Consider the following 23,990-nt stretch of genomic DNA (forward strand, 5'->3'; position numbering starts at 1 on the left):
AATATTTTTATTTCTCTTATTACATTTTTATATGCATCCTATTATACCAAAAAAGGGAGGGAGGGGGGGTTCCATTGTTCTCTGACAATCAAACATGCTGTTCTGCTAGAAAAATCAAACATTCCAGTGGTAGTGATCAAAGTAAGACTTTATGTTTAATATGCTGTTCTGATCATGCTGGTGCTGATGTCAATTCACAGTGAAAAAGACACTCATCTCATGGAATTATTATTATACAATTTCCTGGGTATGATTGGTTGTGACTATACCTTGTCATCAATATATTGTTCGCTGGCATGGACTTAAGTGTGTCAGACTGTACTGCAGGGTCCATCGCTGTCCTCACTGTCATGCCACACTGCTTCAGCCCTTTGGACACCAGCACCTCTATATGTAGGCCTAGAACATACACATACATGCACATTAATACTGAAACCTTAAAACAGCTTTGCAGTAGTTTCAAGTTTAGTACAGTTAACCTTAAACCATGCACAGAAATACATCAATGACATGCTACATTTGACAATATGTGCAATATACTAGTGTGTCCAACCAGATTACATTTCTAGTGTGATGAACCAGAAGCAACATGTTATATACACTCACTGAAAAATGTATTAGGAACACTTGTACACCCTATATATTCATGCAATTATCTAATCAGCTAATCGTGTGGCAGCAGTGTAATGCATAAAATCATGCAGATACGGGTCAGGAACTTCCGCTAATGTTCACATCAACCATCACAATTGGGAAAAAATTATCATTGATTTCGACCATGGCATGATTGTTGATGCCAGACAGGCTGGTTTGAGTATTTCTGTAACTGCTGATCTCCTGGGATTTTCACACAAAACAGTCTCTAGAGTTTACTCAGAAGGTGCCAAAAACGTCCAATGAGCGGCAGTTCTGTTGTTTTTGAGAGCGGTCAACGGAGAATGGTCAGACTGGTTCGAGCTGACAGAGAGGCTACGATAACCTCTGATAACCACCGTACAATTTTAGTGAGAAGAATAACATCTCAGAATGTACAACATGTCGAACCTTGAGGCAGATGGGCTACAACAGTGGAAGACCACATCAGGAACATTGTGTTCCTAGAGAAGTGCTCAGTGATTAATTTTACACACAATCGGAGAAAGCAAAAAAGTTTAAACATTTTTCTTTGTTCCAGGTTGATGATTAAAACCGAAATTCTCCATGCTAGGAAATATTCAGAACATTGACAAATTCCGGCTGTGCCTTTATCCCTTACCGTGATTGTTCAGTCTCTTGCTGCTGATTAATGATCTGATTGGTTGAGCTGAAAGATACAGAGTTCTCTTTTGCAGGAGTCATATCCCCCTTAGAGAGACAGACAGAAATGGATTGTTTTTAGTTTGTGATGGATTTGTATGATGTGACTGTCATATCACTGAAAACCATATTACTTGCTTTTTTCAAGTAAAACAGATTTTTCTTGCTCTACTAAATAGACTCAAGTGCTCCCCTAGATCTGGCACTGGTTGTAATTAAGTGCAGTTTGTGCAATGTTTCTGACCTGTGAGTATGTTGGGTCCCATATTGGCCGGAAGGCACTGGGCATTCTGTGTGATTTGGGGGCCTGTGTTTTTCCTTGCACCTTAATGCGAACCTCAGAAGGAATCGGAACCCATCTGGGAATCTGCCACGGCATGCATAAGCTTCCCCCTGCCTGCATGCTTGAAGCGTTGAGAGTGTATGAAGGTTTGAGGAGAACTGGAATCTCGCTGTCCTTTTCATCATCTATCTCATCATCACGTGCCTCCACTCCTCTGCGGCGATTTAGAGTTTCATCAGGGCTACAAGTCGTCACAGAGGAGAAGTCAAAAACAGACGCATCGCCCAAGTCGCAATCTGTATCCACATCCTCATTGCGATTGGGTGGAGGGTAAACATCAGATGTGTATACACGTCCATCAAGCCCTGGAGACCCACACACGTGCACTGCCAGACCAGCTGAGGAGGTCGGACTCCTAGGAGCCGTGGTGAGTCTTCCCCCTTCACCAACAGGTGGCCCAGGATTGAAAAACCGCCTTCTGTCTCTGGGATGACAAGCGAAGGGTACACTGATGGGACTGGTGTGGCTCTGCCTCGAGTTGCAATCCCACATGTATTCTGCAGTCCAGCCACCAGGGGGCATCTCACACATATGCTCACAGGCATTTCTGAGGGGAGACAGGTGGCATACATTTAGCAGATTGGTGCTCTACAAAATGAATGTAATTTACATTTTCCCAGAATCAGGGTTCTCACACCTTTTGATAAATTTATTTCCATTACTTTTTCAGTTATTTGTGACTACTGCTTAAAAATAATTTGAGATTGTCTTTGCAAAAAGTAGTTTTTTTAGAGAATACATTTTAACATATCAGGTGAGCATAACTAGAAAAAATATATATTAACTGATCACAATTGATAATCACAATTCTTGAAAATTCCTTGAAATTTCTTGGTTTTCCATGAAAAGGAGGTGCTTGATTTTTACGTTACATTTATGCAATTGGCAGACATTTTAATCCAAAAGGACCTAGAGTGCATATCTGTATTCTCTGGGAAATGAATCCATGGCTTTTTTGCGAGTTTCATGTTCTAATTTTTACAGTTTTTGGTTTAAATCATAGTTTTAGTTTTGACTGTTGACCAAAATGTACATTAAATTTAGTCAATATTTTGTCATGTAATATTCATACATTTTAGTCAGTTTCCCTCTGACTAAAATTGCATATTATTTTAGTCAACAAAAATCAAAAGTATATAAGAACAAACTTAAAACAAATATTTAAACATTTAGAACAATGTATAAACATTTATTAATTTAAACATCTTAAACAACCTATGAAAGATACATTCAAATTACAACTGTTCTTATGTAAATCTGAGCTTCTCAAATATTAGAATAGAGTATAATTAATATACTGAAGTATAAGACTGTTATTAATTTTCTGTGTTTTAGCCAGTTAAGGATATTGCATGGCGTGTTATAAGTTTTTACGTAAACTGCGTATTCACAATACAAGTTACGCATCCTAACGCACATAACTTAATTCAAGTTCACCTGTTAATTGGCTTCATTGACTACGTTTACATGGATACCAGAAAGCGGCTTATTTCCAGAAAGTGTCATTCTTTGTTACATGCACGTGTAAGTGGTGTACTCTTTACTCCTGTATAAATACGGATCAGTCATTAAGCAGCTTTCTCCACAGCAATGTAATTTCCCTGTGACGCTTGTGTAAATAACAAACATGGCATCCAAGGATGACTTCACTATTTTATTCTCCATTGATTCTTTATTTCCAGATATTTCAGAGTTGTTGCTGTTTGTTTCCTTAACTTTCCATCACGACCTGTAGCAGAATTGCGCTGCAATAGGGAGGTTTCCCTCTTACATAAAACTCTGGGATTCCCCCAGTGTACGAGCGCATATACCCAAATGTAAGGGACAGACGATATTTAACATTGGTATGTGTAAATGAATATAGTTTATAGGGTATGTGCTTTTCCCACTGCACTACCAGAAATGTTAAATACTTTCCACTGTGTTGACTTGTTGGGCTTCATCTTACAACGTTTGTTATCCGGTCTGTTCTACGCACATGCGCACTCCTCAAAAACCTGTAAGAACGATGCTTATGCGTTTCCATGACCACAAAAGCCATCTTCTCTGGGAGAAACCTGGGTGTGTTAAACCGTTTTATTTCTTAATCCCTTAAACGCCGTAAGGAAATCGCCATTCTCATTTACACAACGTTTCAGAATGCTGCTTTCTGCAAAAACCCTGTAATAAACCATTTTCTTAAGTGCATGTAAACGTGGTCATTGTCTCTGCAGATGGAAGTTGTAATATTTCATACACTGTATGTTGTGGATATAGTTTTTAATCATGTATAAATACATTATGCATTTGAGTGAGGTAATTAATCTGTTTGTAAAGCAGTTAATTTAAGTTCATTTCAGCTTTTCTGTTCACGCAGCTCAAACTCATTCAATACTGAATTATTGGATTATATTAATAAATTCTTTCTAGATATTTCTTCTTATTTAAACAGATGTTCCTTCTGTTTGTGCAGTTAATATCTTGCGGTATTCTTTTTTTATCTTTTTTCTTTTTTTATCTTTATCATAATTAAAATTGTTTAATTATCGTCATGTGTCTTTTTCGCCTCGTATTCGTTTTTGTTGACAAAATAAAAACCTTTTCAACAAACATTTTCGTCAGTAATTTCGTAGACTAGATAAACTGCTCTAAGAGTTCCAGCTACAGCAACCGGAAAATCTTTTCGAAAATGTGACACAAATGTAGCTATAGAAAAGGATAACTGCATACTAAACCATCATTGTCTTGATTTGGCTTTTGTTGTTCCACCTTGGCTTGTCTTATTAGTCCAAGTAGAAACTGAGTGCACAATTGTCATGACAAGCTGGAGTACCTTAAGATCCCACTGGGCCGAGGTAGCGTCTGTGAGATGCCAACACGGCAGTACTTTCTCTGGTGTACAGTGCTGTCTATGCCTATGCCTGCTGTGACGTTGGCTGTATCCGCATCGGTGTTGGCACAGTACTTGGTAAAGGCGGAAGGGCCACATTCGGGGCTCTCGGCACAGCACCTGCCTCTTAAACTGCAGACACACTAAAATTAGCATCAGCCACCTGCCACAAAAACCAGTTTCATCCAGTTAGACAGAAGAACACTACATAAAATTCACATATAGTGAATGTATGTTACATGACAAATGCAAAATATGCTAAATTATCTGAGGAAGACTGACCCTTGTTCAGGCCCCTCCCCGTCTTCCCATGGCACCGCCTTCTCCAAGGTCATATGACAGCTTGTGCATAGATTCCATAACACACGCTCACTCTCCTGTAGTGAACACCAGTCTGCATGCCCAGCACCAGAACTGGGTAACAGACCCTGGTAGAATAGAAAGTGCAGCAAAAGTGATTATGACATTATTGTATCTATCTATTTATCTTTCTTTGTTATTGGCAGCAAAGCTGTTTTAAGGCAGCATGAGTTCAGCAATCTCATCTGAACATTGCTCATCTGTGTCATGTCTAGCATCACAACCTTCCCTGTTTCTCCAAAAGAAAATGTTCCTGCTCCTCTTGCAAAATATCTGGTAAAAGTTCAGAAGGATCTTGGCCATTTAATCCCAACACAATAGCAGCTGTTTGTGATTGCCTTGTATGTGGGTGATATATCAATACTGACCAAAACCAATTAAGGTTTTAGCATATCTTTTCTAATTTTGTCAAATAGAGGGATGACCTGAAATTATTGCCACAGTGCAGTTTATAGAGTTTAAATTTTATGTATGTGTATAAGAACTTGCAAGCATGTAACTCACCTGTATGATGTTTAAGTATGTGTGGATTCGTGAAACGGGGGCAAACAGTAGTGAAAGCAATCTGAGGCTCTTTTTCTCCTCCTAACAGAAAAACAATATTAGCACATGAAGCTAAAATTACAATATAATACAAAAATTTGGAGCTGTACTTGCACTTGGTACAAAACATACTTTCAAGCTTAGATAAATATACTGCACATAAAAGCATCTCTGAGTGTGGCTAAGCATCTTTAATAGTATGTGAAAGAGGAAGATCTTGCCTGTGTGTTTTGTGGATTGTTATGCAGTGAAGTTGTGCTGAACTCTGTTGTCAAAATGGTTGCCAAGCCAGACACGTATCCAAGATAAGCGTCAGAGAAAGATTTCTGCGAGGACAAACACTCAATATAAAAGTGTGTCGTTTTAAAGTAGCATCTATCCTGCTACAGTTACTGCCCTGACAGTTATTACAATAGTTACATTTATTCCTCACTTTCAGTATCAAAATCCTATATTGTTACAAACAATTGTTAAATTAATTTACACCCATAACTGTACATTTGATTCTCAACCAGAGCTCCAGACAAATACAGTGGGTACGGAAAGTATTCAGACCCCCTTAAATTTTTCACTCTTTTTTATATTGCAGCCATTTGCTAAAATCATTTAAGTTCATTTTTTTTCCTCATTATTGTACACACAGCACCCCATATTGACAGAAAAACACAGAATTGTTGACATTTTTGCACATTTATAAAAAAAAGAAAAACTGAAATATCACATGGTCCTAAGTATTCAGACCCTTTGCTGTGACACTCATATATTTAACTCAGGTGCTGTCCATTTCTTCTGATCATCCTTGAGATGGTTCTACACCTTCAATTGAGTCCAGCTGTGTTTGATTATACTGATTGGACTTGATCAGGAAAGCCACACACCTGTCTATATAAGACCTTACAGCTCACAGTGCATGTCAGAGCAAATGAGAATCATGAGGTCAAAGGAACTGCCTGAAGAGCTCAGAGACAGAATTGTGGCAAGGCACAGATCTGGCCAAGGTTACAAAAAAATTTCTGCTGCCCTTAAGGTTCATAAGAGCACAGTGGCCTCCATAATCCTTAAATGGAAGACGTTTGGGACGACCGGAACCCTTCTTAGAGCTGGCCGTCCGGCCAAACTGAGCTATCGGGGGAGAAGAGCCTTGGTGAGAGAGGTAAAGAAGAACCCAAAGATCACTGTGGCTGAGCTCCAGAGATGCAGTCGGGAGATGGGAGAAAGTTGTAGTAAGTCAACCATCACTGCAGCCATCCACCAGTCGGGGCTTTATGGCAGACTGAGATGGCGGCGCGGTAGCACGCAGCGGCCACTCCGGATCCACAATGGTGCTATTTTTGTTAAAAAAGCCCGACTTTTGCAACACATGGACATCGGAGCAACCAGTGTTCGTGTCTACCATCGCCAGACACTACTCAAATATAAGACTCATGCAAAAACCAAGCTGCATGATGACCTGCAGGAGGCGCTACGCGTGCTCGGCTTGCTGCGGAGACCAGGCCTCCAGCCCTCGGCGTCGCCTGATGCCGGTGGCCGGGGAGAGGACGTCGTAGCGGTGTCGCGAAAGCGGAAGCGCGGAAAGAGGGCGGGGTCCATGCTAGGCTAAAAACAAACCCTAGCCGGCCGGCTCTCCCGTCTATCCTGCTCTCAAATGTTTGCTCCCTGGACAATAAACTGGACTATATCCGACTCCAGCAGGCTACGCAGCGTGAGTTTAGAGACTGCTGCGTCTTTGTTTTCACGGAGACGTGGCTCAGCGACAGAGTTCCGGATGCCGCCATTCAGCTAGACGGGCTCGCCTCGTTTCGTGCCGACAGAAATACAGCTCTCTGCGGTAAGACTCGCGGTGGTGGCTTGTGTGTTTACATCAACACGGAATGGTGCAAGAACTCTATGCTAGTCTCTAGTTACTGTTCATCGCTGTTGGAGCTTGTGACTGTTAGATGCAGACCTTTTTATCTACCACGGGAATTCACCACTGTTTGCATAACCGGAGTTTACATTCCCCAGCGCTAACGCTAAGGAAGCGCTCTGTGAACTGTATGGGGCTATGAGCGAACTGCAGAACGCTCACCCCGACGGACTGTTTATTGTCGCCGGAGATTTCAACCATGCAAATCTCAAGACAGTGCTCCCTAAATTCCATCAGTATGTGGACTTTGCAACGAGAGGGGCTGAACGCGCTTGATCTTGTTTACACAAACATCCCAGGCGCTGCACGGCGGAGCCCCGCCCCACCTCGGCTACTCAGACCACATCTCTGTTATGTTAATTCCAGCATACAGACCGCTCGTCAGACGCACAAAACCGCTTCAGAAGCAGGTGAAAACCTGGCCAGCAGGAGCCATCTCTGCTCTTCAGGACTGTTTTGAGTGTACTGACTGGCACATGTTCAGGGAGGCTGCAACATATGGCGATTCTACCAACTTGGAGGAATACACAGCATCAGTGACCAGCTACATCAGCAAGTGCATTGATGATGTCACTTTCTCCAAGACCATCACCACACGCTCCAACCAGAAGCCGTGGATGACTGCGGAGGTGTGCACGCTGCTGAGGTCCGAGACTCCGCCTTCAGAGCAGGCGATAAGGCAGCCCTAAGAACAGCTAGGGCCAAACTGTCACGGGCAATCAGAGAGGCAAAGCGCGCGCACGCCCAGAGAATCCACAGTCACTTCCAGGACAGCGGTGACACGCGGCGCATGTGGCAGGGCATCCAGGCCATCACCAACTACAGGACAACATCAGTTGCCTGTGACAAAGATGCCTCCCTTCCAGATGCGCTGAACGACTTCTACGCTCGGTTTGAAGTGCAGAACGACGTGATGGCGAGGAAGTCCACCCCTCCTCCCAACGACCAGGTGCTCTGTCTTACCACGGCAGATGTGAGGAAAACTCTACGTAGAGTCAACCCACGGAAGGCTGCTGGACCAGACAACATTCCTGGCAGAGTGCTCAGAGGATGTGCAGACCAGCTAGCAGATGTTCTTACCGACATCTTCAACATCTCTCTGAGCAGCGCCGTTGTTCCAACGTGCTTCAAGGCCACCACCATCATCCCCATGCCAAAGAAGTCTTCAGTGTCCTGCCTCAACGACTACCGTCCCGTCGCACTTACACCCATCATCATGAAGTGCTTCGAGAGGCTCGTCATGAGGCAGATTAAGACCCAGCTGCCCCCCTCACTAGACCCACTGCAGTTTGCGTGATCGTTCAAACCGTTCAACGGACGATGCCATCACCACAACCCTCCATCTGGCCCTCACCCACCTAGACAATAAGGACTCATATGTTCGAATGCTGTTCATAGATTTCAGCTCAGCATTCAACACAATCATTCCCCAGCACCTGATTGGAAAGCTGAACCTGCTGGGCCTGGACACCTCCCTCTGCAACTGGATCCTGGACTTCCTGACTGGGAGACCTCAGTCAGTCCGGATCGGGAACAGCATCTCCACCACCACCACACTGAGCACTGGGGCCCCCAGGGCTGTGTGCTCAGTCCACTGCTGTTCACTCTGCTGACTCACGACTGTGCAGCAATGCACAGCTCGAATCACATCATCAAGTTCGCCGATGACACGACCGTGGTGGGTCTCATCAGCAAGAACAACGAGTCAGCATACAGAGAGGAGGTGCAGCGGCTGACGAACTGGTGTAGAGCCAACAACCTGTCCCTGAATGTCGACAAAACAAAAGAGATGGTTGTTGACTTTAGGAGAGCACAAGGTGAACACACTCCGCTGAACATCGACGGCTCCTCTGTGGAGATCGTCAAGAGCACCAAATTTCTTGGTGTTCACCTGGCGGAGAACCTCACCTGGTCCCTCAACACCAGCTCTATCACCAAGAAAGCCCAGCAGCGTCTCTACTTTCTTCGAAGGCTGAGGAAAGCACATCTCCCAACCCCCATCCTCACTACATTCTATAGAGGGACTATTGAGAGCATCCTGAGCAGCTGCATCACTGCCTGGTTTGGGACTTGCACCGTTTCGGACCGCAAAGCCCTGCAGAGGATAGTGAGGACAGCTGAGAAGATCATTGGGGTCTCTCTTCCCTCCATCAAAGACATTTTCAAAAAACACTGTATCCGCAAAGCAACCAGCATTGTGGACGACCCCACACACCCCTCACACAAACTCTTTACCCTCCTCCCGTCTGGCAAGAGGTACCGAAGCATTCGGGCCCTCACGGCCAGACTGTGTAACAGCTTCTTCCCCAAGCCATCAGGCTTCTCAATACTCAGAGACTGGTTTGACACACACATGTCCTGAGTTGCACTTTAATAACTGTCACTTTATAACTGTCTGCTACCTCAATAACTGCTATGTGCATAGAACACTATCTCATAGTATGTTATGTTTACATCTTTAGAAACTGTCATCTTTTTGCACTACTGAGTACTGGTCGGCGCTGCACTGTCTATTGTCCTGTTCATTGTCAGTAATTTGTTGTACTGTCCTGTACTTTTTGCACATGTTTGCACGTGCACTTTATATAGATATATATAGGTTTTTTTATATAGGTATTTTATTTCGTTGTGTAGTCTCATGTGGTCCTATGTTGGTCCTTTGTTGTTTTTATGTAGCACCATGGTCCTGGAGGAACGTTGTCTCGTTTTGCTGTGTACTGTACTAACTGTATATGGTTGAAACGACAATAAAAACCACTTGACTTGACTTGACTTGACTTGAGTGGCCCGACGGAAGCCTCTCCTCAGTGCAAGACACATGAAAGCCTGCATGGAGTTTGCTAAAAAACACCTGAAGGACTCCAAGATGGTGATAAATAAGATTCTCTGGTCTGATGAGACCAAGATAGAACTTTTTGGCCTTAATTCTAAGCGGTATGTGTGGAGAAAACCAGGCACTGCTCATCACCTGTCCAATACAGTCTCAACAGTGAAGCATGGTGGTGGCAGCATCATGCTGTGGGGGTGTTTTTCAGCTGCAGGGACCGGACGACTGGTTGCAATCGAGGGAAAGATGAATGCGGCCAAGTACAGGGATATCCTGGATGAAAACCTTCTCCAGAGTGCTCTGGACCTCAGACTGGGCCGAAGGTTCACCTTCCAACAAGACAATGACCCTAAGCACACCGCTAAAATAACGAAGGAGTAGCTTCACAACAACTCCGTGACTGTTCTTGAATGGCCCAGCCAGAGCCCTGACTGAAACCCAATTGAGCATCTCTGGAGAGACCTGAAAATGGCTGTCCACCAACGTTTACCATCCAACCTGACAGAACTGGAGAGGATCTGCAAGGAGGAATGGCAGAGGATACCCAAATCCAGATGTGAAAAACTTGTTGCATCTTTCCCAAAAAGACTCATGGCTGTATTAGATCAAAAGGGTGCTTCTACTAAATACTGAACAAAGGGTCTGAATACTTAGGACCATGTGATATTTCAGTTTTTCTTTTTTAATAAATGTGCAAAAATGTCAACAATTCTGTGTTTTTCTGTCAATATGGGGTGCTGTGTGTACAATAATGAGGAAAAAAAATGAACTTAAATGATTTTAGCAAATGGCTGCAATATAACAAAGAGTGAAAAATTTAAGGGGGTCTGAATACTTTCCGTACCCACTGTATATGAGAGTGGTGGAACTGGTGCCATCAAGTGATTTTTGAATTGCACAAATAAATAGGCTTTACCTGTTGCCGATACACATAGAAAACACGTTTACAAACTTGAGGCAAAATGGGACTATTTAGTCTGGAGGCCTGTCAATCTAAACACCAAATGCTTTTTCTGACTTAATCTGAAGGATTATGATTATTATTTGGGATGCACTGATATGAATATTTGTTGGCTGATATCCATACCGTTTCAAAGTGTTTTGGATAGTTTCCCTCATCATGTAGGCTATATAGGTAAGTGTGTTTTCACAACCATCCATTTATGCCGTTTTTTTTCCGCATTAACGTGAGAACAAAACAGAATAAAAATGAAATATTACATGTTCTTTGTAATGCCAACCCTATACATATTGTGGCTATTAGCCTGTTATTTCAGCAAAATATACTTTACAAAATGTGTTACTAAGTAATTATAAATAAACCATAGTTTTTTTTTCATATCAGTGTTTCATGCTTACTACGATATCCAGATGGTTTTAATTTTGTCAATAATTGGCCGATAAATGTTGGCATCCGATACATCGGTGCATCCCTAATTATTATTTGTAGTAGTTTTATGGCATTACATTGTTCTGTCCAGTGAGGTTGAGAAAAGCATCTCCAGCTGCACAGCTTCTCTCATCTGTTGTCAAACGTTCTTCTAGGGTGTTGCGGAACAGCAGATGCCGCTGAAGCATCTGATCAACGTGTTTTACAAAAGCAACACTGTCTCAGAGACACACAAACAAACTTGTTAAACAGAGGTGAGATACTGAATATTGATAATGTAAACATAGTTTGTTTTTACTGTTGCTCAGCTGCCCTGGCTGGTGGAGATTTGTATTTCTCATAAAGCTGATTTAAACCTTCCACATAATCCCGTTCAGACTGCAACAGCATCTCCACTATACCACGTCTCCTGCCTGACACAAAGACAGAGAGATGAGTATTCAGATGTGAATAGTGAGCAGTTAAAAGACTTGGAAAAAAGGAGATTTTTACCCTGCCGTAAGCAGCTGTGTGTTACCTGGCAGGTAAGAGCAGCTGCACCTGAAATAGAATCAGAAATCATTGACAACACTGTTAAAGGAATAGTTTACCCAAAATGTAACTGTTTCATAATTGATATGCCATAATGTCATTCTAAAGTCTTCTAAATCTATATGATAGGAACAGACTGAAATCTAAGTTGTATGGAAAATAGAAGCTCTTCTAGACATTCTGCCTAGCATCTCCTTTTGTTTGAAAGAAGAAGATGGAAGAAGAAAAACCTGGAATTGAAATTACATATGTGTGAGTAAATAATGACTATTTTAATTTTGGGTTTAAATATTCCTTCAAAATCAACCTTTTGGACAGGAGATAAAATTTTGGCTCACCTGTATTTTGTCTAGCCCACTGCCACACTCGTAAACCCTGCAGGTAACAGTGCAGGAGGAGAGCTCCGCCCCCTGATGAAAGGGGAGGAGCCACTGCATCATCATCACTCTGTCTGCTACGGTTATCAACTCCATTACTATGTTCATACACAAACACACAGGCACATGCACCTTTAAACCATAACACAATTTCAGTGGTACACTGACTACACAGTGGTGAAAATGGATAAGATTTCTGCACAAGGTGGACACTAACTGGGTGTCGGGGCCTTTATTTATTTTTATTTTTTTTCATTCTGGTGCACTTTCAGTTGTAGACTGACCAGAGTATATTCAAATAGAAATACATTTAATAACATTACATTTCTGGGTGTTCCTTTAACTTTGGGCACTTTTAGCACTGTGGATTTCTAGACAGTAAAGTTTAAACATTTTTGACAGTCAACACTATTTTTAAATTTCTCTAATAACAATGTATGTACATACATCACAGAAGATTTTTAATTTGTGTCATTTTTCTGAAAGTCATGAAAATTCTCTCTATAGTGTAATTTCAACCATAGCTCAAATTCTGTATTTTTTAATTGAATTCCATGGTGGATTTTCTCCTTTGTGTATCCTATATAAACACAAATAAATAATCTTTTCACACTTTTTTTTGTGTGTGTGTGTGTGTGTGTGTAATTTGTCAAAATTACAGCTTGAATAAAAATGGCTCCCAATAAAATGGTTATATTGTAAAGTTATATTTATCTTGAATTTTCGTTTTCAATTATCAAGCATATCATATTTAATCTCAAACATGCTTTTCACTGACACTTTTGTTACAAAAGTACACTAACTTTAAAAAAATATGTATTATTTGAGGCAACATTTTTTGGTGTGATGGAGATGATGCTGTTTGGGCAGTCGTAATTTTTGAAAAATGTGTAGAAATAATTTTCACACAATTAATATTGAAATGGTTTGTTTATTTCACTCTTTGTTTTTCGATTATTACAGTTTTTAACCATGTAATATATTTTTTTTTCTGTAATCTGTACATAAAAGGCATTTGAAAAGTCCCAAAAATGTATGATAATGGGCTGGTAAAAAGTTTCCAATTCAGTTTTAATGAGACTCTCAAATAACAAAAAGAAAAATTGTTTATATCTGCTGGTTTTGATGAAAATCAAACATAAGTGTGGGCTCGAGGAGAATTATGCATTTGTGCCTGTTTGTGTTTTTACTTCTCTATTCCTGCATTCTCTGGTGGTTTTCTGTCTTGTGCCCCACAGAGCTGATGAAACTGACAACGTACCTCCTCCAACTCATCCTAAACAAAACACAGGGTCAAAATTTTACCAGACTTCTTGGCAAAAATGCCAGAGAAAGTAAGAAATGACTGTTGTTTCATCTTTTGTTTAAAATTATATATATTTTGAAATATTATATTTGGCCTATTTAATTGTAAGCAAACACTAGCAAAAAAAATCCAAAACTTGAAACAGATCTAACACCAGCCAATTATTTCAAATCTATTCTAGCTGTGCTTTGATTGTGTTCTAACCTTTGATGCTGATTTGATTTTATAGGTAACATAGGTAAAATTATGCCCTCATAAAGGTAAAAAATTGCATTGCAAATCACTATTAGACACTGTATATATCAGATTAATGTGTGATCTCACCTTGAGGGACAGCACAAGACTTTCCAGGTGAAGAGAACGCTTGTTGCAGCCATGTCTTGTGTCCTCCAGTTGGCTCTGTAGCTCAGTGTCTCCCTGTTGAATCTGATTCAGCTCGAGCAGCGCACGAGAAAACCCTGCACGCAGCTCACACACCATGCCATGAACCTAAACACAGTCACAACAAATCCACATCACCACCAGGTTAGACACAGTTGAAAGGTGGGTGCTAACAGACTCATCAGCAAGGCGACGGTATGGTATTAGTTGAACTGAACTCTCACTGAAAACCCTGTGTAACCGAAACACAAATATGACATGAGAAATTACATACATTGGGGTCCTAAAGTCCACCAGCAAAACTGCTTCTATTTTGCATTTTTCAAATGTGTAAAAATGTTTCATGACAAATTATATGATCAACATAACAATTTGTGTGAAAAGTTAAAAAAATTACATACATTTCAGAACTCCTTAGTATTTGGTATGTCCCCCCTTTGCTTTAACCTTGTGCGACCTCGCCTGCACATGCATGGACATTGTACTGTATTTTGGCTTTGCTATACACAAAGCATAATTTTAATTCATCTAAACTGAATAATCTCAGTTTAGAAGACCCTGTGCTGTCAGTAAAGGCAGGGCTGGACTGGTTATCTGGCATTTTCCAAGTGGGCCGACGCACTTTGGGGCCAATCAGGGGCAGACTGGCCATTGGGAGAACCCAGCGGGCCTATGGGTCAGCTGCGAAATGGGCCGAATGGGCTGCGATAAGCTAAAATGAGCCGCCGCGTTATGCAGTACGGACCACAACAAAACTACATCTGGTTAGAAACTCAATAAAATGTTTTACATTGAAACCGTTTGAGTCAAAATATTGGAGTCTCTAGTTTCATCCGATATGCCATTTGTTTTTTTAAGCTTCTAAACACAATGTACACTAATGTGTACTTAATGCTAATTACGTATAGGATTTATTAGGGAAAAATGTGCTTATTACATCGAGAATCAATGGGTTCACCCAAAAGTTGAACTTTTTTATTTTAAAACAATTTCAGGCTGCAGATGATGTTTGGACCACTCAACATGTTTGGCAGACATGAGGCAATGGTAATCAGTACATAGATTCAGAATTTATAATGTATAATTTTATTTTAACATGGTTGCAGTGATTGGATGATGCTGGTAATTACTTTGAATAAGAATCAATAATGCAAATTTCTGATGTAATGTCTGTAACATCTTAAAAACATGAATAATCAAGTTGTTTCTGTAACAACTTAGATGTATATAACAAACAGTGATGTGTGAAAAACTGTCAGAAATTGTCAGCATTCTGAGTGAGTTGATTGATGCATTGAAAGATCGATCTTTGTGTTGATATAATGCATTGAGTACTGATACAGTTTATAACACTTTCCCGTCCAGAATGCTCATTTGTAGCAGCAAGTAAACTGATTTCTTATCAGATTGGATCATGTACCAGAAATTGTCGACCTTGTGAGTGAGTTGAATGCATACATTAATAGAGTGTTCATCTTGTTCATGACAGGATGCATTGAGCACAGCTGTAGTTTGTATTGTAGCACTCTCCCCTGCAGAATGTTCATTATTAGAGGCAAAACAAATGATTACTTGTCAAATAAGAATGATATATTTGTTTTTCTGGCAATCTAGCTCATCTGTGATCAGATTTTCTGAAGCTATGGCAGGTTGTGCGGCCAACCAATAATGTTTGAGCGACAGCAATGCCTACTAGCGACAAGAAATACAGAGACTAGCGACAAAATCACTGACAGTGTGAATGTGGCTTCAGAAGGTTAATGGTGCTGTAAGTGATTTTAGCTGTTCTAACTTCCATGAGACTGAGCTGTTGGTTTAGCCACGCCCCCTTTTCCAAAACACTGCACCGCACACATTGTTGTTTTTTGTTTACAAAGTCTACAGCTGTCACAGAGACCGGTGAGCTATTTCAGGACACTTATTTCAGTGATATCTTCCAGGGAGTATGCCCATTTGTTTTGCATACCTTTCCATGGAAAAGAATAGCTTACAGCACTTTTAATGAAATCGGGCGATTTGAGTTGGCATGGACTCCACACGTTTGTGCAGAACCTGATGATCTGTGTTAAAGCGGTTTTTCACAAGACGCTGTGGGCGGCCGGCTTTGCCTGCGATCTTGCTGCTTCTCGTTTGTACAGGCATTTTCCATTCACACTAGAGGTGGTGCGAAATGCGCTAGTAGAAGTGCGATAATGCCACCCACTGCTTCTGCTCAGATACTGAGGCGATTATTGTAAATAGTGTATTAGTTTTCATGTTGCACTTGCTTTTTTATAAAATGTTTTATGAATATTGTATATACATATATAAATAATACTCTCACTGAAAATGAAAACCACCTTAATCCAGCATGATTTGACAATGTTTCAAAGAGCATCTTATGTGCTTCCAACAAATCAAGGATACTGACCTTTTGTACAAGGGTCAATGTAACAAACTTGCTCACATTTAAAACCAAGACATCTTATCTTACATATTTATTTTAGGCCTACATTTTACATCATAATGTTTCTGCATTTTAAATAATTCAAATACAAAAAAAAATTATGTTTATTTCCAGGTTTAAATTACAATTTGAATACCAGATTTTCAGTGTGGTCCCAATTATTAAGCTCCATTGTAATTCAATGTTTATGCAAATATCCAGACTTTCTTAAAGCTATTATGTTGTATTCAAATCTCACTGAGAATAATAGTGTGCTTGTTACCTTTGAGATCTCTCTCCCCAGGTCTCCCTCATGGGATTTCATTCTCTGTGTGAAGATACAAAAAACATAATTTCACACACACACACACACACACACACACACACTGCCTCAAAGGTTTGCAGACATTCTCTGTGGAGACTCTCTAACTACTGAGATCTATGTTTGGTGTATCATGACACAGAAAGGAAATATAAGGACACTTGCAGCTTAACTCTTAAAACTGATGCTCACTTGGCAGCCATTACCAATGAATGCATTTTATGTATTTATTTTTTACATTTTAGGAAAATTCAGAAGAGAGGAAATACTGTGTGTGTGTGTGTGTGTGTGTGTGTGTGTGTGTGTGTGTGTGTGTGTGTGTGTGTGTGTGTGTGTGTGTGTGTGTGTGTGTGTGTGTGTGTGTGTGTGTGTGTGTGTGTGTGTGTGTGTGTGTGTGTTACCAAGAGCTCGTCGCCCTGTCAGCGAATCCCAGGTGGAGAAAAAGAACCCTGCCAAAGAGCTCAACCCAACAGAAGAGAGCAGAAAAGATCTCAACCCTTGAAGAGAGCAGAAAGAGATTAAATGTCTTGTTTACATTTTCACATAAGTATTTTCGAATCTTGTATTTTACTGAAATCGTTCACAATTTAGGCAACATATGATCAACAATAAAATCAAGTATCCAAAGTCTGAATCATATTTAAACTAAACTAAATAATTCAGCATTCATCGACACAATTCTATTTTCTCTAATCTAAAAACTCTAATCTTAATTAAAACGCTGTCTGTTCCCTCAGATAATATTATTTACGAAATATATGATGAAGAAACAGCGCGCGCTGACTTACCAAATAAACCAATTGCAAATTTCAAGATGTATTTTTCAGTTTAAATGTTACTCCAATTATCTGATATAGCGACGACCTCATGTGTCGTTTAAAGTCTATTTCTGAGACCCGGTGTCCGTTCTATCCGGTGTCGCGCACAGTGTCTGAGGAAAAACCAAACACCCGCTAGCGCGCGTCCGTTTGGTCTCTCGTTCGTGGGCTCGTGCACACTCAGCAAAAGGGCGATTTTGCGGCTGATTAGTTCAACAGCGGAGATTCATTTGACCTCCACTCATGTTTCAGAGGTTTAGAACGTGGTCAGTATATAATCACTCTGAAGGGACTTTGAAGTTAATTGACTAGGGTTTATTTATTTTGTATTTACTCAATAAACAAGTCTGATATAGTCTAAAATTCAGATATATTTATATTATATATGACTGTGTATATTAAATGGAAATATCTACTATTACCAGCTCTATCATCTCCTTTTATATTTTATGATTTTACTATATGTAAATAACGCATTGAAGTCTTTGGAGAAACTGCATAGTGGGCGTGTCCCGTACAAAAAGAGGGCGTGGCGTTTCTTTACGCATATTCAATTTGATTGAAACCTTCAAGAGTGGTTTACATTTTGTGCGCGTGCGCAGTGCTGAGCAGTGTGTCTCGATGAGTTCGATTTGTTGATCCTCATCCTATTTATTCATATGTGTTTTGATGTTGTTGTTTATGCTTCGGTTTAATAACTGTGTGTTGTCGAATGTTTATATAATTTGTTTTGCAAACAGGAAGGTTACTGCATTAATGAGCATGTTGCCAATGTCACACAAATGCATTATTACACTCTGGCTCGTTCACGAATCAATCTATTTATTGTATTATGAAAATAAACTCATGACATAATTGAAAGATATGCAATGTCTGTGCGCTATTATATTTATACTATGAATATAAATAAATCCCCATGCGAACAGGGTATGTTGTGTATTACTGACTGTTTGAAGTTTACAGCAATTAAAAAGTAATTTTAGCAATTCATTTTAACTGACTCCTGAATTTCTCAGTTCTTCTTTCCCTTGATAAATTAACCTATTAGAGCAATCTACTGTCTAAATATCAGGATTTCAACCCTCTCTTGTGCTTGTGTCCAGGCTTGACTGAGGGCCTGGTGTCATTACATCCTTGTTTGTGTAATGTCTGTGTGTATTGCAGGCTGAGACGATGAGGACAAGTGGTTTTGATTCATCTGACGAAGAGGATATTGGCGAGGATGAAGCCACACCTCAACAGCTAGAGAAATAAATGCATATAGAGTTTGTGTATTTTTGCAGGTTGTCTCTATCCGTGGTAAGAGCATTCCCAGTCTCTTGGAATCTTTTCTTTACAGGGTAAAGTGATGAATGAATGAGTAAAGCCTCTCTATGTGTACGTTCCATTTATGAAAGAACCTTTATGCTCATTTCAGGATGCAGATATAGACACCAAAAGAAACCTGCAAAAAGATGTTGGTGAGTCTTACTCACACACACACACATGCGGTATTGATCTAAAGCAGTGGTTCTCAACTGGTGGGTCATGACTCAGAATGGGCTGCAGGTCTGATAGGGCCATGGAGAGCAGTGAAAAACAATGCTAAATGCAAATAGTAAAATGCAACATATCTTTTTAAAGGAATATTCTGGGTTCAATACAGATTAAGCTCAATCAACAGCTTTTGTGGCATGTTAACTACCACAAAAAATAATTCTCTGAAAAAAGCAATAATCTGGATTACAGTGAGGAATTTACAATGGAAGTGAATGGGACCAATCTGTAAACATTACAATACTCACTGTTTCAAAAGTATAGCCAAATACACAAACAATATGGTTGTTAACATGATTTTAGTGTGATAAAATCACTTACTAACTTTTTCTGTGTAAAGTGAAATCCTATTTTACAACTTCACTGTCATGACGATGTCATGCCGCAAACCCCAAATAACCTAAACGATTGTAAAAACAACCATTTAAACAACTTTACAGCTCCAATAATACACACGTTTTCACCGAAGAATTAATTTGTTTTTTTATACAATTATAAGCTTCACATTTCTGCTTTTAAACACTTCAAAAATGTGCTCTATTCACTTCCATTGCAAGTGCCTCGCTGTTACCTAGAGTTTTGTTTTTGTTTTTTAAGAAAAGGAGGGACGAGTCCAATGTTTGTGGTAATCAACATTAATCACAGTAATCAACCACAAATGCTGTTGTTTGAGTTTAACTTGTAATGGAACCAAAATATTCCTTCAATCGTGCATCACTAGGATAGCTAAGTAAACATGTTAATCAGTTTTTAAAAGGGAAGGAAAAATATATCCCATATCTTTTGGCAATTCAAGGCTAAACTATGTTAAAAATAAGTTTACATACAGTGAGGATAGACATGGTTTGTGCTGTCCACAATGTATTTTTTGCAGTGAATTATTGGCTGCTAACAGGATGAAATCATATTTGGTCTTCGAGAAGTATTTGTTTAATTTCGTACAAAAAAAATACAAAATTGTTCTCTGTTGGGTCGCCACTTGATGTTCAATGTACCACTGGTCTGAAGTATGTGGGAACCTCACTCTTGCACTATACATTTGTGAATTAAAGATAAATTGTGTACATGCTCCTCAAAGATAACTCTAGGATAAATGTGTTTAATATCTGGTGTTTGTATGTGTGTAGCTGAGTTGTGTGATCACGGTGTGGAGGATGTGTTTGTATTCTGTACCAGAGGAGAGTTGGTGCTTTACAGGGTGCCATGTTTTTTAGATGGTTTATTCTCAACGTGGGCTCAGAGTGCATCACCTCCCTTTCTCAGAAGGGGGCGCTCCAGAGCTTTCTCAGTGCTGCTGCATACTAGAAGAATTGCAGGACAGTCTGCACAATAAAGGCAGGACTGTCATTCAGTGAGTGACACGTTCAGTTACTCCGTTTAGATATTAGCTAGACTCAGTGTGCTCTGTAATATTCTTTCTTTGCCAGTAAATAAGTGTTTTCACACATATTTCAGCTCTGTAGGTCCTTACAGTTCAAGTGAATTGATACCAAAATTGTGAAGCTCCAAAAACCACATAAAGGAAACATAAAAGTAATCCATAATACTAGTGGTTAAATCCATATCATCAGAAGCAATATGATAAATGTGGGTGAGAAACAGATCAAAATGTAAGTCCTTTTTTACTATACATTCTCTCCACTGCCCAGTAGGTGGCGATATGTATGAAGAATGTAAATCGCCAAAAAGTATGTGAAAGTGGACTTAAATATTGATCTGTTGCTCACCCAAACAGGAAACACAGAATCAAACTACATGAACCTAAACCCTTCCACACCCAACACATCACAAATAAAATTGGGGTGTGTCCCCGTCTTCTGATTGTCATCAACAACAGGTGGGTGTGTCTTTGAGACCAGGTCTATATAATCTAGAGGGGGTCCAATAGAAGCTTTCCATTCTTTAATGATTCTGTTTAAACTTCTAGAAAAGTGGAGCTAATTCTGTAGCATAAGCTCTATAAAATTCAGCGGCAAATCCATCTGGCCCGGGAGCTTTGCCTGTAGGCAAGGCCTTAATTACCTCAACGAGCTCCTCCAAGGTTATCTCAGAATCAAGAGATTTTTTTGATCAGTCGTCAGTTTAGGGAGTTCTAATGGTTCCACAAAGTTTCTAATATCTTCATCAGTAGATGAAGACCTGGAACTATAGAGATCAGGATAGAATTATTTAAAAGCATTATTAATATCAATGGCTGAGGTAAATCTTTCACCACCAGCAGATTTCACTGAGGGAATGGTAGAAAAAGACTCTCTCTGCTTTATATATCTAGCCAAAAGCTTCCCTGCTTTGTCCCCTGACTCAAAATGTGACTCAAATCTTGTCCTGAATAGCCAAATCTGAAGACATGGAGTAAACCACCGGAGTCGTATGGATTACTTTTTTGCTGCCTTTGTGTTTTTGGTGCTTAAAAAAAACAAAAACAATTAATGAAAGTGCTTTTTTTTATTATAAGCTTCACATTTCTGCATTGAAACTCTCCAAAAAATTGGCCCCATTCACTTCCGTTGTAAGTGCCTTGCTGTAACCTCTTTTTTTCTTCTTTTTTTTTTTAAGAAAAAGAGGGATGTTGAAACAATATTTTGTTGTAATTGACATTTGCCACATGCTGTTGATAAGCTTAACTTGAGTATTGGACTCAGTATATTCATTTAAGGGAAATATTTATTTTCTGACTTTAGAATATTGTATATATAATATTCCAATATGTTATTCTGTATAATAATAAGACATTTAGTTGCTCATAATTTGGATCATGTGCCTATTATAATGGCTCTTTTTGCATTCTAATTGTGTTGAAACTTTTCATCCAAAGTTGTTATGGAGGCCTTAGACGGTCCGGATTAAGTAAGTATCAAACACTCAAACAGAGTGCAGTGTCATGATTAATGTTAGGAGCCACTTGTATGTGTTTAGGAGTTTATTTTGTGTCTCATTGTTACAGTTGCTGCATGTTTGCTGCTGCAGCTCTGTCTCAATGTCACCCAGTAAACATCCAAAACCCTAAAACATCACTTCCCCAAACTCTGTATCTCTGTGTTAATATTTTTTCATCATCTTCAGCATTACAACTTCCTTCATGAGTTTCAGAAAAAGTTTGCTTTCAAGAAACCAAAGAGTGTTTTTCACAGAGATCATTGTCCATATGATCCACAATACATCCAGATGATATGAAAGCAGGATAAATTACTGTATGTTGATTGGTGGCTTTGCTCTGCCGGTGTTTTTGTACTTTGATCATGAATGCATTTGTTCTTTTCTAATGGCACTTTAAAAATTCTGTAAGCTGATCTAATAATATTAATCTTAATATATAGCTTTAACTTTGCAGATAATTGTTCAATTAAAAATATAAGTTGCCTAAACATTATGTATCTTGACTGATCCTGGTCATAAACTGAAAGATACCAGCTACCAGTACTAGCTCAAATCCTGACTGGTGCTTATTTTGTGTCTGGAAAACCATCTGTGCAATTAACCCTCCTATTGCGTTCAGGTCATTTTTGACCTGGGAGAGGTAGATAATCATTTTTAAATACCACATAGTTTTAAGTTCAGAAACCAAACTTTGATATATATATATATATATATATATATATATATATATATATATATATATATATATATATATAATGGTTTTATCTCTTAATAATATTAAGAGATAAAACCATTTAAAAATAAATTGTTACATATTTTGCATTGGTGGCTTTTGTATTATGTAGATTATTTTTTACATCTATGAATTAGATTTTTTTTATAAACACTTCACTTACATTTGACCTCTTTCCCATACTCGCATGTTTTTTTTGTCTCACTGGGACTGAATCTTGTTACAAACATACACACACACACACACACACACACACACACACACACGTCAAACAGACATGACAGATTTTACAAACATAACAAATAAACTAAATAAAAGGTACAACTGTCTAAATGGGGTGTGGCAAGAACAAATATTCATGAACACATTAGTCTAAATAGGGCATGAAAGAGGAAATTGTCAAAATTTGACTTTGCAGCCATCTGATGCTGAACCAGTTTACAGCATACTCACACATCAACATTCGGCAGTTCATGCAAGTAAATAGAATAGATTTTGCTTAATAGCATAGTAAAGATATACTTGAGTTGTATATTTGTTTTGATGAAGTTTAGTTGAAAAAGAATATGTTGGTTTCATAACTTTTAACCACCAAATTGTATTAAGCAAATATGAGTAATAGGAAATTAATTAAACTTGCTAGTAATTATCCCATTAGATGTTAATATAAATTGTATATTATGTTTTATTTAGATACAATTTAAAAGAAATGTTGATAAAAAATGTCTTCACATGTATATGAAGAGGCTTTTTTTAATTATTTGTATCCAACATATCTTACCTCTTCTGCCATTACATTCCCTTGCACTGTATATAACAGATTAGTATTTGCACTATGTATGTGTATATGTGTGTCTGTGTGCGTGTGTGTGTATAAATGTATGTGTACTTGTGTGTATCTATCTATATATATATATATATATATGTGTGTGTGTGTGTGTGTGTGTGTGTGTGTGTATATATATATATATACCATTTTTAATTTTAAATTATTATTTATTTATTATTATTATCTGTCTTGTTTTCTGTTTTGTATTGTTGCACACTGGAAGCTCCTGTAACCAAGACAAACTCTTTGTATGTGTAAGCATACTTGGCAGTAAAGCTCATTCTGATTCTGATCACACTGGTTTTGCTTTAGTTATTGTTG

General features: G+C 39.2%; 1 protein-coding gene and 1 pseudogene across 1 annotated transcript; one reads left to right on the top strand and one right to left on the bottom strand.

The window, feature by feature from the left end:
- LOC127660672 (uncharacterized) lies at positions 1-17,837 on the bottom strand. The gene is made up of 16 exons (XM_052151029.1): positions 17,665-17,837; positions 17,278-17,373; positions 16,838-16,882; positions 14,073-14,237; positions 13,633-13,718; positions 12,404-12,540; positions 12,027-12,074; positions 11,833-11,947; positions 11,612-11,750; positions 5,633-5,737; positions 5,373-5,453; positions 4,791-4,936; positions 4,452-4,640; positions 1,541-2,186; positions 1,256-1,344; positions 1-399 (listed from the first exon to the last, which is right to left on the bottom strand). The coding sequence occupies exons 3-16, from the start codon at positions 16,877-16,879 to the stop codon at positions 312-314; spliced, it is 2,076 nt and encodes a 691-aa protein (XP_052006989.1). The 5' UTR covers positions 16,880-16,882; positions 17,278-17,373; positions 17,665-17,837; the 3' UTR covers positions 1-311.
- A 1,030-nt stretch (positions 17,838-18,867) lies between these two features.
- On the top strand, positions 18,868-22,379 carry LOC127660313 (cyclin-dependent kinase inhibitor 3-like; annotated as a pseudogene).
- The last annotated feature ends 1,611 nt before the right edge of the window (positions 22,380-23,990 follow it).

Source organism: Xyrauchen texanus, chromosome 20, assembly GCF_025860055.1.
Source record: "Xyrauchen texanus isolate HMW12.3.18 chromosome 20, RBS_HiC_50CHRs, whole genome shotgun sequence".
NCBI lineage: Eukaryota > Metazoa > Chordata > Actinopteri > Cypriniformes > Catostomidae > Xyrauchen > Xyrauchen texanus.